General features: G+C 47.0%; 1 protein-coding gene across 1 annotated transcript; it reads left to right on the top strand.

Annotated features, from left to right (window-relative positions):
• The first annotated feature begins 406 nt into the window (after positions 1 to 406).
• LOC132242057 (speckle-type POZ protein-like) lies at positions 407 to 1,675 on the top strand. Its single transcript, XM_059710983.1, has one exon. The coding sequence runs from the start codon at positions 551 to 553 to the stop codon at positions 1,673 to 1,675; it is 1,125 nt and encodes a 374-aa protein (XP_059566966.1). The 5' UTR covers positions 407 to 550.
• The last annotated feature ends 799 nt before the right edge of the window (positions 1,676 to 2,474 follow it).

Below are 2,474 nucleotides of genomic sequence, written 5' to 3'. Positions count from 1 at the left end.
TATGTTCCCCACCTGGGGATTAGAGGATCACTTTAAGAAATGGCTGGCACCCTACCAAAAACTCAATAAATATCATTAAATGAATCTTAGATATTGTTGAGCATCTGTCTACTATGATAGCGTTTATGTTTTATTTATTTTATTTTTATTTCAGAGGCAAAGGCACAGGAAGAGAGACATAGAAACATCAATGAAGAAAGAGAATCGCTGAATTGCTGCCTCCTGCAAGCCCCACACACTGGGGATCGAGCCTGCAACGTGGCCACCTACCCTGACCTGGTCGCTCAAGCACTGAACCACGCTCCCAAAACAGCATTTATCTTCTGGTGCAACTTTCAGACACTTATTTTCAGAAGCAAAGCCTGGATGTTGTAGAGAGTATGAAGCAAATGAAGAAGGACAGGTACCAGCAGCTGTAGGCCCTGCTCTGAGAGAGTTCCTGTTAGACAAGACAACTTCATCTTCCCACTACTGACTTAACGTGGGTGAAAAGTGAACAGAAATCTTTGTCCTCTGACTTTGGAAATCTTGTTTAACTTTCAAACTTGCAATGTCAAGGGTTCCAAGTCCGCCACCTCCAGCAGAAATGTCGAGTGGCCCTGCAGCTGAGAGCTGGTGCCACACTGAGATCAAGGTAGTGAAATTCTCCCACAGGTGGACCATCAGTAACTTTAGCTTTTGCCCGCAGGAAGTGGGTGAAGTCATTCAAAGTTCAACCTTTTCATCAGAAGCCATTGCTCAACTGAAATGGTGTTTGAGAGTATACCCAAAAGGGGTAGATGCACACAGCAAGGATTACCTGTCACTTTACCTCTTTCTGGTCACTTCTCCAAAGCGTATATTTTTGGCAAAATTCAAACTCTCCATCCTGAATGACAAGGGAGAAGAAATCAAATGTTTGGAGAGTCACCAGGCATATAGCTTTGTGCAAGGCAAAGACTGGGGATTCAAGAAATTCATCCGGAGAGATGTTCTCTTGGATGAAGACAATAGTCTTCTCCCTGATGACAAGCTGACCCTCCTCTGTGAGGTGAGTGTGGTGCAAGATTCCGTCACCATTTCTGGCCAGAATACCATGAAGATGGTGAAGGTGCCTGAGTGCCAGCTGGCCGATGAGCTAGGAGGACTTTGGGAAAATTCCTGGTTCACAGACTGCTGTTTTTGTGTTGCTGGCCAGGAATTCCAGGCTCACAAAGCTATCGTAGCAGCTCGTTCTCCAGTGTTTAGGGCCATGTTTGCACACGCAATGGAGGAGAGCAAAAAGAATCGGGTTGAAATCATTGACATGGAGCCTGGAGTTTTTAAGGAAATGATGTGCTTCATTTACACGGGGAAGGCTCCGAACCTGGACAAAATGGCTGATGGTTTGCTGGCAGCTGCTGACAAGTATGCCCTGGAGCGTTTGAAGGTCATGTGTGAGGAAGCCCTCAGCAGACAGCTCTCTGAGGAGAACGCTGCAGAAATGCTCACCTTGGCTGACCTCCACAGCGCAGATCAACTGAAAACTCAGGCAGTGCATTTCATCCACTCTCATGCTGAGGGTGTCTTGGAGTCTGAAGGGTGGCAGGCAATGGTGGCGTCCCATCCCCACTTGGTGGCTGAGATGTACCGCTCTCTGGCTTCAGCACAGGGCGCCTGTCTGGGACCACCACGCAAGCGCCCGAAGCAGTCCTGAGATCCTGCCTGTTGTAAGCCTCCTTTGATTTTCCAGAAGCAGCGGCCACTGTTGCTGCCATTGAGCACCTGGTAGACAGCACAATCTGTGGAGTTTTCGTCTGCTGTCAGGGGAAGTCTGCATCTCGGCCCAAGATTTTTAGTTTTATTATTTTCCTTAAAGAAATCTTATTTTCAAATGTATCTTTACTGATTTCACAGAGGAAGTGGTGGGGAGAGAGGGAGAAACATCAGCGATGAGAGTGAATCTTCCATAAGCTGATTCCTGCATGCACCCCACTGGCGATCAAACCCACAACCAAGGCATCTACCCTGACCACCAATGGATCCTTGACCTCCTGGGTCATAGACTGACACACACCGACTGAGCAGCACTGGCCAGGCTGAGCATATTTTCTTCCATAGATTTTAGAGGGAGCGCAAAGTAGGGAAGGAAAGACTGAGACTCTGAGAAAGAGAAAGAGATGCAAAGCTCAGACAGATGCATTGCAAGGGATGGAAACTGCAACCCAGATATGCAGCCTGGAGTGGAGTCAAACCCCTGACCCTTCAGGTCTGAGCCAAAGCTGTAAACACTGAGACACTGACCAGGGTGAGATAACTCCTACATTGGGCCATAAACATTTAAATTTAGACAAATGCTCAAATGTCTGTCTTTAGGGATTTGCTTGTTCTGCAGATGGTGTGCTCATCTCTGCACTTCACTAGATGTGACAACCCAAACTGCACGTGTTGTTGTAGCTCACAATAAAGTAACATCTTAAAAGACCAACTTTTGCCTCAGGACTTTATTTGCAAGG

This window comes from Myotis daubentonii, chromosome 9, assembly GCF_963259705.1.
Source record: "Myotis daubentonii chromosome 9, mMyoDau2.1, whole genome shotgun sequence".
NCBI lineage: Eukaryota > Metazoa > Chordata > Mammalia > Chiroptera > Vespertilionidae > Myotis > Myotis daubentonii.
Note: the sequence above shows the minus strand (reverse complement) of the source record. Positions and strands in the feature narration are given on the sequence as shown.